The 13,137-nt window shown below is 37.9% G+C and overlaps 1 protein-coding gene across 3 annotated transcripts in view; it reads left to right on the plus strand.

Annotated features, from left to right (window-relative positions):
* vps8 (VPS8 subunit of CORVET complex) overlaps positions 1 to 13,137 on the plus strand; it is a 554,976-nt gene that overhangs the window by 193,029 nt on the left and 348,810 nt on the right. For all 3 annotated transcript variants that reach the window (XM_072578743.1, XM_072578745.1, XM_072578746.1), the window contains 2 exons: positions 1,270 to 1,368; positions 1,911 to 2,000. In XM_072578743.1, coding sequence (XP_072434844.1) covers positions 1,270 to 1,368; positions 1,911 to 2,000 — 189 coding nt within the window. The remainder of the gene's footprint in view (positions 1 to 1,269; positions 1,369 to 1,910; positions 2,001 to 13,137) is intronic.

The raw sequence follows: 13,137 nt of genomic DNA on the forward strand, positions 1-13,137 counted from the left end.
AACTGACTTCTTTAAATTAGTTAACCTGCCAGCCAAGCTTCTATTCCTGCTTTAATTGTGTCAATATTACAGACTAAAAGTTGCATTCCACAAGCTTTCCCACTTGCCTCAGATGTATGAATTGATTTCAGGAAGTGAAGCGTGAATGATCCTTATGCGTCTCCATTGCCTTCAGTTATCTTTGCATTCAGGAACCAATTTGAGCTGGTTGCTGTGCATCAATTGCACAAAGCCAAAGCAATGCAGTTTTTTGCCACTTAGCATAAATGACAAAAAAGATTGTTGAATTTTAAACTTAAATTGAACTCCGTGTAACTAATTTCTAAATCTTTGGTTCAAGTTTTAAAACGTCACTACAAAACGTGCAATAATCTCTCTGTGAATTAATCATCATTGGGGATTTACAATGAATGCTCTCATTTGCAGACCTTCAGGGTGGCTTTTAACATTAAAATGGATTTTTTTGGTTACAAGAGCATTGAGAGGTGCTTTTAAGAAACTTCTAATGTGGTTTTTGTTTTTACCATAATATAATTGGAGTGTCTCATGTTTGTAAAACTTTCAAGTCAAAAGTTTAGAATGGAGTTACTGAGAGCTGATTAATTGGCGTTGATTCTTGTTTTAATTTTTGAAATGATACATCAAAGAATTATTTGCGTTATATCAAAGAAAATGTTTCAAACAAATTTAATTCTGACAGAAATTGTTTGGAAAAGTTCAAATGAGCTTCAGCAAAAGCCTTTGGTGAGAAGGGGAGAACACTGTTCAAAGTGGCCTCAGGAATTGAACAGTTGCTTATTCTGTAGGTTTAATCCACTTGTGTACTAAATTCAGTCTTATAGCTTCATCCAACTTTGAATGTGTCCAACGACTCAGTTACAAAAATAACCAGTATTACACAATGTATTATTTGGATTCTTGCTAAAGCATTCTGAAATATCTTTGAGACTCAAGAAATAATCTGCAACATGTGCAAGGATGGATGACTGAACATATTGTCCTTGCAAATCTTTTAACATGTCACTTGTACTCACACAAGATGCAAAGCTATCTGCATGTTTTGTGAAAAGACCTTTATCAAACTAACTTGAGAAGTATATCACAGACACTGTATCATTCTCTAATTGATGGCCTTGCTGGAAAGAACAGTTTCAATTTGTGTTGGTCTTTGGGGAGTTGATGCACATCTCATTTTATTTCCTTTGTATTGTGGAGACCCCATGTTAGCATTTTTTTCCTTGTTAGTAACTATTATGTTTACTGGTTTAGGAGGAAATTTTCAGTTACATCCATAATATTTTGTCGATACCTGGATACAGTAGTGAAGAGAAGAACTCTGTGTGGAATAAAACCATGGAACACGCTAAGGTACCCCCATTCAATAACTCAGAGTGATTTGAATGAGCTAATGAAGTAAAATGAAAAGAATATAAACTATACAGTGTTATTCTAATAAATACATAGAACTTGGTTATGATTTATGTACTTCATAGTGTTATGCTTGTGTTAATATGTCTATTTCTAGTTGACTTTAATTGATAGGGGGATACACTTCAATGAAAACCAAGTTAAATTGACTTTGTATTACCTCACTGCTCAGACCTCATTTAAAATCCTGGAGTTTACCAAATGGTGAAATTTGTGTGTTTTATGCAATTAAAATTGATAGTTTTTACCATCATTCATTTTGGAATTGTCTTAACACTTATTTGTCCTAATATACAAGGAGCCATATGTGTCATTAGCATAATGTTTTGCTTCCAGCTGATACAAAGGTAATGAGAACATATTACTTCTCTCAGTGACTTGCTGTTACCATTATGCTAAGACATCATGCACTTTTATATGTATACTGAGGAGATTAAACCCTTATTTTTGGAAAGACAAATTCATTTTTTGTTGAATTGCAGGAGTTGGTGACCATCAATCCTGCAAAGGCAGGTGAACTGTTTGCGATGCATTTCTTTACAGAACTCAGAGTGATTTTGGACCAATTAGAGGTAAACTAATGTTATCAAGTATTCTATTTTCTTGTAATGATAACTTTGTGAATTAGTTTAGTGGAATTTATCTAACAATATTATAAATGCCAGTCTGGTAAACTAATAAAAGCTGAACAGTAGCTTCAGAAAATTTGTCAACTCAAAACGCTGACAATTTTAGATATCTGAAGGAGATATTGAGGTGCAATTCTGATCCATACATTTCTCTGGAGGTCCATAGCATAAGATAAAAGAGTAGTTGCAATAACAGTCAAGCTGTTTTGTCATAGTGAATGTCTGCTTACAGCCTGAAAATGCAGTCCGTACACAGGTGCAAATTGCAGATGTGGAGTCCCTCTGCTAGTCCCTCTCCCCATTCCAGCATGATATTTATTGTGCCTATTTGGGTAGTGCCATTTTTTATTTTAACTGGCAGGGCATTCCCCATTACATGCATTCATAGAATTTTCCATATGCATAATGTGAAACTTTTGGGGGTGGGGAGGATGTCAGGTGAATTCCTCTTGTCAACCTAAAGCTTACTTTCCATTTCCCTTTTGCCCCCTTTATATGCTTTCGGTTGTCATCTACAATCCTCTGTACTCTGTTTCTTCTTCCTGCATTGTACTCTGTTCTACCCCTTTCCTTCCCTTGTGATGTATTCTACCATGCCCTTCGAATCACTGACTCAAAGCATAATTTTATTATAAAAACCTGTCTCCTGTTGCGACGTCAGAATTAATTTCAAATGATCAAGCTTTTTAACAAACAACAAAACACGCTTTCCCATTTTATCTGTGATCTTATTGAGAATATATTTGTAAAGCATATCATAAGGGTTACATCAATTCTATCTGTTACATTTTTAGCAGTATTTGTTTCCATGCAAGAAACAAGCATGATTAGAGATGATGCAAGCTTTTAAAACAATGAAAGGAATAGATAATCTGGTTGCAGGCAGCTTTGCTTAGTCTGCACTGAGCAGAACTAAAGGGTGCAAGCATGATATTAATGAGTGTCAAATGAGAGTTGAGATGCAACCGAAATAGTTTCTTCATCAAATCTTTGTGTATGGAATAAATCCACTGTTAATGGTCTTCCAATTAACACTTAGAAAAATAATTGGGATGTAAAGCTGTTTAGCAATAACTTTAATCATCATAAGGAATAGCACAAATAGAGTGAACAGTGATTAGGAAAAAAAGCAATAAGTAAAGCAAAATGACTACAGATGCCGGAAATCTCAAATCAAGTATTGAGTAAGCTCAATGAGTCTAACAGCATCTGTGGGGAGAGAGCAGTTTTGAGTCCAACATGACTGTTTTTCAGAATAAATTTTAACATTTTCAACTTTCACTGGAAAACAAACCAACTGAGTGCTACAAGCATTCTGAATCTCTTGCAATTAAATGAAAGGACATTTCTTACTCAGGAACAGTAAATAAATGCTCTGAGCATCATCGTTCCTGAGCTTCTAGGCTGGCCATGTTGATGATTGAGTAGATAGACACACTTGAGCTTACGTATCTTTCTGACAGAGGAAGAAATTTGGTAATATCTTTTTTAAGAAATCAGTCAGACAGAATCTGGGTCAGCTTAGATCCTTGGGGCTGCATGGGTAGGTGGCATAATGTGAAACTTTTGGGGGTGGGGAGGATGTCAGGTGAGCAGAGCACAGGGATCCTTACGTTTTGCAAATAGGCACATTGAGTAAAAAAAGCAGGGAAGTTTTGCCAAAACTTTGTAATGCTCTGTTTAGACCACAACTAAGGTAATGTGTCTAGTTCTAGTGATCACAATTTAGGAAGGATGTGAGGGTTCTTGAGATAGTGAGAAAGACATTTACCAGAATGTTTCCAGAGATAAGTATTTTGGGTGTCAGGTTGGGTTGAGATGTGAGGCTGCTTCTTGGAACAAATGGGAATTCAGGTGAAATATGATAAAGATCTACTGGATTATGACAAGTTTAGTGAAAGTAGAGAAAGCAGAACTGTTCCCATCAGTTAATGGTGCAAGGAGCAGTGAACACTAATTTAAAACAGCTTCTGGACAAGTCATGTAGTTGGGGGTGGTGGGCTGAGTCAAGGTGGAAGAAATTTTTTCATGTGGCAGGTGGCAATGTCCTGGAACTTGCTACCTTTGAGGGTAGTAGACATGGAGACGTGCAAAGGGAAATTGGATGGTATTTAAGGGAACTAAAATTGGGGATTTGATCAATCCATTAAGCTATTACACAGACTTAGAAGTCCAAATGGCCACTCCTTGTGTTGGGAAGACTTTGATTCTGAAGTTTGTGGGAGAAAATGACTCAATCGACTCAATATTATTTTTGGGTCCATGATGGCTCCTGTTTATGTAAATGTATGACTTTATTAGAAATAGTACAAATTTCACTCATTGCACATTTTTTTATGTCTTCTTCATTTGTTCAGCTTCCAAGTGCAAATGAAAATGTTGCAGTCTAAATGTCATGAAAATAATTGCTTTTGAATTTCATTCCCTTCCGGAACTAATGGGATAAATTTGGAATGTATTGTAATTTATGTACACACTTATATTTGCAATTTTAAGCAATTGTCTGTTCCATTTGGTAGCCAAACATTCCACAGATACATTTCTAAACACCATCTGTTCACCAAATTCTAGATTGTGTTTTGAAATAATTCACTTATGTGCTGCGATTGAAAACATAAGGATTACTTCTCTAAATACATGTTTGACTTCCTATTTTTATATTGTTAATCTTCTGCATGTGTTAGAAACACCTCTCCTTGGATTGAAGACTGGAAAAATTGTGGTTTTGGAGAATGCTTGAGTTACAGAGGTTACCATGTGACTCTTTGGAAACTTGAGTGTCAAAAGTTAGAACTGTATTGTGCTTTTCTTTTTGTTTGCAAAAGGACAAGTGACTTTGGGAAAATCAGAGCTGCTTGGAGAAGAGGCATGATTGATTAGTTACTTTTGTGAGACAAACTGGTAGAAGGAGCCTTGAGTTGATGGTTGCCTGGCAACAGTTTTTGGGGCTGTTAGTTTCTGTTTTGCCACAGATTAATAAGTGGTACAGTTGAAAAGAGACTTCCAAGAAGGCTGCAGCAAGCCACAAGTCTACCTCTGTCCTGGAGATGTGACAAAATTGCTCTATCATTATGGAAATACAGTGCATCATCTCTCCTACTTTCTTTCCTTCTCTCTCTTTGAGTAAAAAAAAAGATAGTTCTCAAATACTCCAAAAACTGTTATTTCCATATAAGATCTGGGTTTTGCAGACCAGCTACCTGAACAGAAGATCCTCCATTGCCCGATGGCTGTCACCAGTGTGATATCATCTGTGGGAACTGAAAGATCTCTGAAAAAGTCCTTTTGTTCCACTCTTGTGCTTTGGTGCCCAAATCCTCCAAGATTTTCAATTTTGTTCCACTCTTGTGCTTTGGTGCCCAAATCCTCCAAGATTTTCAATTTTTACCTTTTTTGTTTTCACCTGTAATACCTCTACATTGCAGTACTTTTCATCTCATCCTGTCTTTGTATGAACGTGTTTGGAAATATAGTTTATGTTAGCAGTGCAGTAGTTAATAACCCATTCTCCCACTTGTTGAAGACTAAATTTGTTCATGATAAAGAAACTTTTGTGTTGATCGATGATATTGGGCAGGAGTCTCTTGTTTTTCTTGCGATTGACTGCAGTATGATTAAGCAATTTAGCCCATCTTGGTGATTAAATTGGACTTTTAAACTTCTAGGACATCATGTGTAGTAATGAAGCTTGATTACCACTGCAGACCTCATCAGAGTTGTAACACTTGCTAGTTCTTTATCAGAGGTATCTGGTAAAGGTAAAGGAGGGTATAGGAGACGCTTGTCTCAGTGTCTTTGGGAGAGTGGTTGGCATTGCATAATCAAATGTTAATAGAATCGTTGAGTCATACAGCTTGGCAACAGACCTTTTTGGTCAAACCAGTCCACACTGACCATGTTCCCAAACCAAACTAGCTCCACCTGCCTGCACTTGGTCCATATTCTTCCAAACTTTTTCTGTTAATGAACTTATCTAAAATGTCTTTTATATGTGGGTGGCACGGTGGCACAGTGGTTAGCACTGCTGCCTCACACCGCCAGAGACCCGGGTTCAATTCCCGCCTCAGGTGACTGTCTGTGTGGAGTTTGCACATTCTCCCCGTGTCTGTGTGGGTTTCCTCCGGGTGCTCCGGTTTCCTCCCACAGTCCAAAAATGTGCAGGTTAGGTGAATTGGCCATGCTAAATTGTCCGTAGTGTTAGGGGCAGAGGTAAATGTAGGGGAAATGGGTCTGGGTGAGTTGCGCTTCGGCGGGTCGGTGTGGACTTGTTGAGCCAAAGGGCCTGTTTCCACACTATAAGTTAAGTAATCTAATCTAATATGTCTGTATCGGATCCACTACTTTTTCTGGCACTTCATTCCACACACAACCCACTCTTGTAAAAAGAAAAGTTGCCCTTCATGTCCTTTTTAAATCTTTCTCCTTTTACCTTAAAAATATGTCCTCTGGTTTTGCACTCCCCGACTAAGGGAAAAGTCCCTTGTTGTTTACCTTACCAATGCCCTTCATGATTTTATAAATCTCAATCAGGTCACCCCTCAACCTCCTGCACTCCAGCGAAAAACGGTCCCAGCCTTTCCAATCTATTTTTATATCTCAAACCCTCTATTCCCAGCAACAACCTGGTAAATCTTTCCTCAACCCTCTCTAGGTTAATAATATCTCTCTTAGAACAGCGTGACCAAAACTGCACACTGCTCCAGAAGAGGTCTCATTAAGATCTTGTACTGGCTGAGTTTTAATTGGGGACCCAGATTTTAAAGAACCTACAATGTTCAAGCAGGAGAAATAAGGACTAACAGATAAATGTGTGGGTAAAAAAAGAAGTTGAAACATTTTACTGGAAGAAGAGGCACCAGAAGAATAAACATGCAAAGATGGGAGAGTTAACATACTAGAGATATAAACTTCAATATGTAAAAAGCCCTTTTCAAATACCTGAGTTTAATCAGTTCTCCCTGTTGTTATACTCTGAAGGTATCAGCAACAATCAGAATATTACATATTCTGCACCTACAGCAGGTTAATAGCAGATGTCCAATACTTAATTACTCATGGCCATTAGGACCTGACTCCATTGCTTTTCATACAATTAAGACTGAAAGTAATAGAAATGCCACGAAAGAATTGGGAACAATGTAGTATTTTAATCTAGCTGATGTAACTGCTGTTGCTGTGCGATTATCACTTATGGTCCCAAATCTCTTTTTTTTCTTTTCCAGGAGTAAAACAGAAGTAACAAACCTTTTTCTTCTTAATATTTGTTTCATCAAAGTGTAAAAAGCGGAACCTTTATTGAATATCATGCTTTAGATGAAGTTGTGTGAAAAGTTTTATGACCACTGCCATATTTCTTTTCATGTTATTATTTAGTATGAATAAATGAAAGATACTCCTGAAAGTTTGAAATAAAAACAGAAAGCGCTGGAAAAATTTAGCAGGTCAATGGGAAGAGAAACAGAGTTAACATTTGAATCCGATATGACTGTTCTGAATACCAAAGTTAGATGAACACAGAGTTCTTGGGATTGTAGGACTGGAGACGAGTACAGCAGAGATAGGGAAGGACAAGATTATTGCAGGGATTGGGATGTTGCTTGACCAGCAACTAGTGTAGGTCATGAGTTCAAGGGTGATGTTTGACATGGAATTAGAGTAAGGATGTGGGCAGCAGAGATTTCAATGAGCACGGATTTTCAGGGTATGAAATGAGAGATGGAGTGGTGGTGTGCATTCAAATGTGTTGTTAAGACAGTGGATGGGTGAGGATCCTCGGACTGATGAGTTGCGGTAGGACGAAGTCAGGCAGTGTTATGGAAGTGGAACTATGTAGTCAATATGAAGATGCAAAGAAGTGTTTGGAAGTTTGTCATATGGTAAAATATGACAATGAGGTTGGGATTGTCTGTTTCTGCTTCAGATGGTTGTCAGAGAGAAGGTTTGAGTCAGGAATGGGCCTGGAGTTTGCGATGGGGTCCAGAGACACTGGCTTCAGTCTTCCAAATATTTAATCAGAGGATTTCTGCTCTTCCAGTAATGGATACCGCACATGCAGCATGATTTATGCAAAAACTATGGGGGCGTTGACTGAGATTGTGGTAAGATAGATTTGGATGTTATCGGTGTACATGTGGAAACTAACTATCACCAGCAGTTAGTTGTGTCCAGGGCTCAACTCAATTTTAGCAATGTCACTAATTTTGATTAGAACATTTTAAATTCATTTTTGCACTGTAGTGTATGTTTAAGTAAAAACGACACTCTCCCATAATTTTGCCACGTGCAATTGGTTTTGAAGGCAATACAAATTTAAATATTTCATTTAATTTGTAAGCTGTCATTCTTTGCACCTGTTTATTATTTCCCACTTTGGGTAGATGTAATCTGCCTCATCAACTGAGTCTCAACAGCTTAGACACATCTACATTTGTTTACTTCCACTAAAATCATCTCCAGAAAATTGGCATGATATGTTGGCATTCACAGTGCTTCAGTGCTGTTACATTCCACATTGGCTTAGTGCCTGAATATTATGTGTTAACACTAATTACTGTTGTTTCCAGTGGTAAAATTCCTGCCAATAATTCATTACAAATTATAGATCTAAAATCTCAGGATGTTTACCACAAATTTAATCCCTAACACTTCGGAATATCCAGGTTGTTAATGCTGACCGAGAGACTCCATATTTTTATTGACACTGTTCATTTGCAGCTATTGACCACAGCAACAGGTTAGAATTAGAAATAAAAAGTAAACTCCCTCTGCCAGCAGTGAATCTCAGCCAAAAACACTGTTATTTTAAAAACGGAACTGATATAAACTGTTAAAGCTACAATTCACGAAGTAATCACACAATACTTTTCAGCAAGTTTTTCATGTAGCAAGTTTATATTTTCCTTTTTAGTGATTAAATATAATAGAGCCTTTGGGGTGCTGTTTGTAGGATAGTGTAATGTTGATTATAATAGACTAATAGCCTGGATAATTCCTGCCTTGCATTTGGAGAGAGATTTTGAAGAACATAGAAGCTTTACCAGTGGGCAATTCAGTAGCTTCAACAGGGTGAGTTATGGATAGCCAAAGACATTGAGAGTGCTAGCTCTCTTATGAAAGGAGTGACCTTAATGGAACAGGCCAAGTATTTTTTGCTCAGTCCATTCTTCATTTTCTTCTTAGAATGCATTTTTGTTTAATGATGAGAAATTCACAACTGCAGTGTTAAGCTGCATTGCAATATTGGACATATTTGCTGCAAATTGAATTGGTTATAGTAGAAAGAAAAGGAAAATGCTGGTTAAGCGGGAGAAGAAGAGGAAAGAAAAATAAATGAGAGCCTGCATTATTTAAACAAAATAGGCATGGCTATGTTGTATAAGTTGAAATTTCTGTTCGAGTCCTCTGCTTAATTTCAGTGCATTTCACCCAAAGTCAGCCAATCTAGGACAGAAGTTTGAGGGATTTTGTTCAGTATTCAGTGTAAATAGCTGCATTATTTAAATCAGGTTACCACTGTTAAATATATTGAGGACTATCTTTTAATGCAATGTTCATTTCAAACTCTCCTAGTCACTGCCTGGTTTCCCTGGTGATTGGCAGATCTTATGGTCAATTATTTGCAAATTAAATTCAGCTGAAAGCTGAGCAAAGGAATGTGTTTGGGAAGTCGAACAATTTTGAGTGCAGTTTGTGGTCAGTTGGCAGGTTGAGTTATAGTAGAAAGAAAAGGGTGCCCAGAATGGAAACTCTTATTGGCTGTATGGTCTACCCTCACTTCTCCTATACTTTAAATGTTCTGAAAAGTATGTAGTTGCCAGAGAGTAAACCAAGGTAGATGCTGAGATGTTGTTTGCAGAGAATTTTAAATTTGACATAAAAATCTTTTCCCAACTGGTGACAATAAGGGATACCGATTGATTGATTGATTTTTCAAATGAGGTTTTATTTTCTAAACTCGTTTTTTTTTAGGCTCACTTCTACATCATGCATATTTCCCACTTTGGAACATTAAGCCAGTTAGCAATATATTCTCACATCTCTACAGGTCTTGTTAATTCAGTCGTGTCAACGTTGGTTTTTCATTCAACTAATGTTCCTAAACACTGCTGCTTAGTAGATGGTCGCAGATTGGAAATTTCTTAAAATGATGATATGCTAAATTCATCTCCTTTCTGACAAAACAGTTAAGGTCCCTGTTTTGCTGTCCTTGCCAACGAGATTCCTTTTAAGATTGTATAATTAATAATCAGTAAATGTATTAAGGTTTGGAATGGTATGTATTCGCATCCAGAAATACAACTTGGAAATTTTCAATTTTTCATTTCACCCTTTGGTTCACAAAGTAGTTGAGGCATCATGGGAATTTAAATTTGGAAAGGAGCAAAGAGTTACAAGCCTTAGTGAAGTATAATTGGGTAACAGGAAAAGAAGCACCATTAGCACCCCAGTTATAACATAGGTGTTGTCAGTTGTTTGTATACGTGTATTTAAAAATAGGTTGCTCTGAGTTCCTGTAGCTGTGAAGCATAATTCAGTGCTACCAACAGCTTTAAAATTCAAAGTGATTTTTAATTACCAGCAGCTACATCTTTACAGTTACTGTTACCAATTGTACTGCTCTAGATGATGTACATTCTTTAAAAATCAGCTGAAGATGGCATTGAAGGGGAAGGTGTTTGACTGATGATGTGTGCATATAATGGGAATTGGTACATGCTATTAACATTGCCAGATGGTGCTGAATATTCACTGATTATTTTTAAATGTGAGCTGGGACTTCCTAATCATTGAATTCATGATGATGTTCCAGGAGTTATTACATGGGAATGAGGTATTGACAAATGCTTCTTGCCATAAACACACTGACTTACTTGTGTATTTTGTACATTTACAAATGAGATGACAGTGTACAGTCTTCTCAGAAGACAAAAATTCTTTGGGAGACTGAAAATAGATTAAGCAGGTTTGAATTTTCAGTGGCAGGGTTTCCTGAATATGGATTGTTGGAAAGTGCAGAGTTTGAATTATATAAATAATACCATTATTCTTGTAGCTTGTTATTTTGGTGTAAAATATCTCTTACATGCTTAATTCACATAATGAATTGCATTTTGCATAAAATGTCTATTTTCAGGCAAGTGTATTATCTGCATGAACAGCATTATTTGCAATCACTCTCAAATATGCCACTGGGAACATAGAAATCCCAAAAGGCTTCGAGGGTTGGAGGAGCTAAGAGGCAGGGAGGGAGTAAATCTGTTAAGGACTCTGTAAAGTAGGATGAACATTTTAAAGTTAAAGCATTGTTGGGTCAGGAGCCAGTGTGGGTCAGTAAGAACAAGAATGATGGGAGTAAGCAGGCTTAGTGCTGGACTAGGTATTTGAGTGGAAGCTCCTATCAGGACCAGGACCATACACAACCTCAAGTTTACAATGGTCTAGTAAGCCATTGATTTGTGGCACAGACAAAAGATGATCATTTCAGTCTTTGCAATATTTAGTCAGAGGGAGTATTTGTTCATGAAATACTGGATGCAGGATTAGCAATTTGACAAATTAGAGATGGTGCAGTGGCTGAGAGGGAGAGTGGTGATGGTATAATATATATGGAGCCTGATATATTTTTCAGAAGATGTAGCTCGGAAATATCATGTGGTTGAGAAAAAGGTTAGATTCTCAGAGGCGCTATTATGGGAGGAAAAAGAGAAGCCAAGAAAAGCAAGCAATTAAATAAGTTTTTATGAGCAATTATAGGCCGGTATTGGTTTTTCTTAAGAAATTGATTGAAGTCAGTGGTAGTTACAATTTGACATACTTGTACAGCTGTTCATCCTAGGAATCCACATAAGACCAGAAGACATAGGAATGGAAGTAAGGCCATTTGGCCCATCGAGTTCACTCCACCATTCGATCATGGCTGATGGACATTTCAATGCCACTTAACCGTACTCTCCCCGTAGCCCTTAATTCATTGCAGGATCAAGAATTTATCAATCTCTGCCTTGAAGACATTGTGTCCCGACCTCCACTGCGCTCCGTGGCAATGCATTCCACAGGCCCACCACTCTCTGGCTGAAGAAGTATCTTCGCATTTCCATTCTAAGTTGAGACCCTCTAATTCTAAGACTGTGCCCACGGTCCTAGTATCCAGACCTGACGGAAACAAATTCCCAGCGTCCACCTTTTCTAAGCCATGCATTATCTTGTAAGTTTCTATTAGATCTCCCCTCAACCTTCTAAACTCCATTGAATACAATTCCAGGATCCTCAGCCATTCATTGTATGTTTGGCCTACCATTCCAGGGATCATCCATGTGAATCTCCGCTGGACACGCTCCAGTGCCAGTATGTCCTCCCTGAGGTGTGGAGCCCAAAATTGGAGGCAGTATTCAAAGTGGGTTTATAAAGTCTTAGTAGCACATCGCTGCTTTTACATTCCAACCCTCTTGAGATAAATGACAACATTACATTTGCTTTTTTAACCATGAACTCAGCCTGCAAGTTAACCTTTAGAGAATCCTGGACACTCCCAGATCCCTTTGTACTTTGGCTTTATGAATCTTCTCACCATTTAGAAAATAGTCCATGCCTGTATTCTTTTTTTCCAAAGTGCCAGACCTCGCATTTGCTCACATTGAATTTCATCAGCCATTTTTGGACCACTCTCTTAAACTGTCTAAACCTTTCTGCAGCCTTCCCACCTCCTCAGAACTACCTGTCTGTCCGCCTAACTTTGTATCATCAGCAAACTTCGCCAGAATGTCCCCAGTCCCTTCATCCAGATCATTGATATAAAGTGAACTGCTGCAGCCCCAACACCGAACCCTGCGGGACACCATTTGTCACCAGCTGCCATTCTGAAAAAGAACCTTTTATCCCAACTCTCTGCCTTCTGTCAGACAGCCAATCTTCAATCCATGCCAGTTGTTCACCTCGAATACCATTGGTCCTTATCTTATTCAGCAGCCTCCCATGACGCCCCTTATCAAAGGCCTTTTGGAAGTCTAGGTAGAGAACATCCACTGGGTTTCCCTGGTCTAATCTACTTGTTACCTCTTCGAAGAATTCTAACAGGTTTGTC

Source organism: Chiloscyllium punctatum, chromosome 10 (assembly GCF_047496795.1).
Source record: "Chiloscyllium punctatum isolate Juve2018m chromosome 10, sChiPun1.3, whole genome shotgun sequence".
NCBI classification, from domain to species: domain Eukaryota; kingdom Metazoa; phylum Chordata; class Chondrichthyes; order Orectolobiformes; family Hemiscylliidae; genus Chiloscyllium; species Chiloscyllium punctatum.